At 34.7% G+C, this 1,070-nt stretch overlaps 1 protein-coding gene across 1 annotated transcript; it reads right to left on the bottom strand.

The window, feature by feature from the left end:
- Window positions 1-7: 7 nt before the first annotated feature.
- Window positions 8-986, bottom strand: LOC117103315 (the record flags this gene model as incomplete). The annotated part of the gene is made up of 3 exons (XM_033243860.1): window positions 609-986; window positions 281-503; window positions 8-176 (listed from the first exon to the last, which is right to left on the bottom strand). Coding segments are annotated over exons 1-3 (770 nt in total), but the record flags the coding sequence as incomplete, so codon positions are not given.
- Between the last annotated feature and the right edge of the window lie 84 nt (window positions 987-1,070).

The raw sequence follows: 1,070 nt of genomic DNA, 5'->3' as shown, positions 1-1,070 counted from the left end.
GTACGGCGGGAAATGTGTACCTTCTCTTTCTGATTCTCTATTTGGATTATCACTAGACTGTGGTAAATTTGAACCTTCATCTCCTGGTTGAGATTCACTGTCTTCGTACGGCGGCAAATTTGTACCTTCTCTTTCTGATTCATATTCACTTCCTTCATGTATTCCATCATCCATTTCTATGTTTAAAAAAAAATTTTAAAAATAATGTAATTAAACCTATGTGCCAGATTGTAAAAACTTTTGATACATCATACCGCATGATTACCATTCGTTTTCTTACCATTGACAACAAGACTATTTGGCATATAGACCAGGGAGCCGGATGTAGTTTGTATAAAACCATCGCCATCTCCTGATTCTTTAAACACGTTTTCCAATTCACTCGACGAAATCTGTTCATGTGGATAAAATTCAAGATATCCGTTCACTGTAACGCCTTCATCTATGAACCCGTTGATTTGACCGTTAATGAAACTTGGTATTCCTGTGTAAATTTCGTATAGCTAAAAGAACAAATACATTTTAAATAATATTAGCATTATAGCACTATGCATTTATTTCCAATTCTGTAAGATATCACTGGGGATATCTATTCTGTAATGTCTTACCATTTCTGTGAGTATTCCTGAATATTCCAGAAATATTTCTGAATTGGGATCATTCAATCCTTCAGTGGGCATCACTTGCTCTCCATTTAAATTTAATATCCGAAAGGTAATAGTAAAAATGCTATTCGTTGCCGTTGAATCTCCATTTGTATTATCACTAGACTGTGGTAAATTTGAACTTTCGTCTTCGGATTCACTGTTTTCGTACGGCGGGAAATGTGTACCTTCTCTTTCTGATTCTCTATTTGGATTATCACTAGACTGTGGTAGATTTGAACCTTCATCTCCTGGTTGAGATTCACTGTCTTCGTACGGCGGCAAATTTGTACCTTCTCTTTCTGATTCATATTCACTTCCTTCATGTATTCCATCATCCATTTCTATGTTTAAAAAAAAATTTAAAAATAATGTAATTAAAACTATGTGCCTGATTGTGAAAACTTTTGATACATCATACCGCAT

The sequence above is a fragment of the Anneissia japonica genome, unplaced genomic scaffold, assembly GCF_011630105.1.
Source record: "Anneissia japonica isolate Jap-2015-1 unplaced genomic scaffold, ASM1163010v1 scaffold83871_len1073_cov201, whole genome shotgun sequence".
NCBI classification, from domain to species: Eukaryota; Metazoa; Echinodermata; class Crinoidea; order Comatulida; family Comatulidae; genus Anneissia; species Anneissia japonica.
This window is presented reverse-complemented; position numbering and strand designations above follow the sequence as displayed.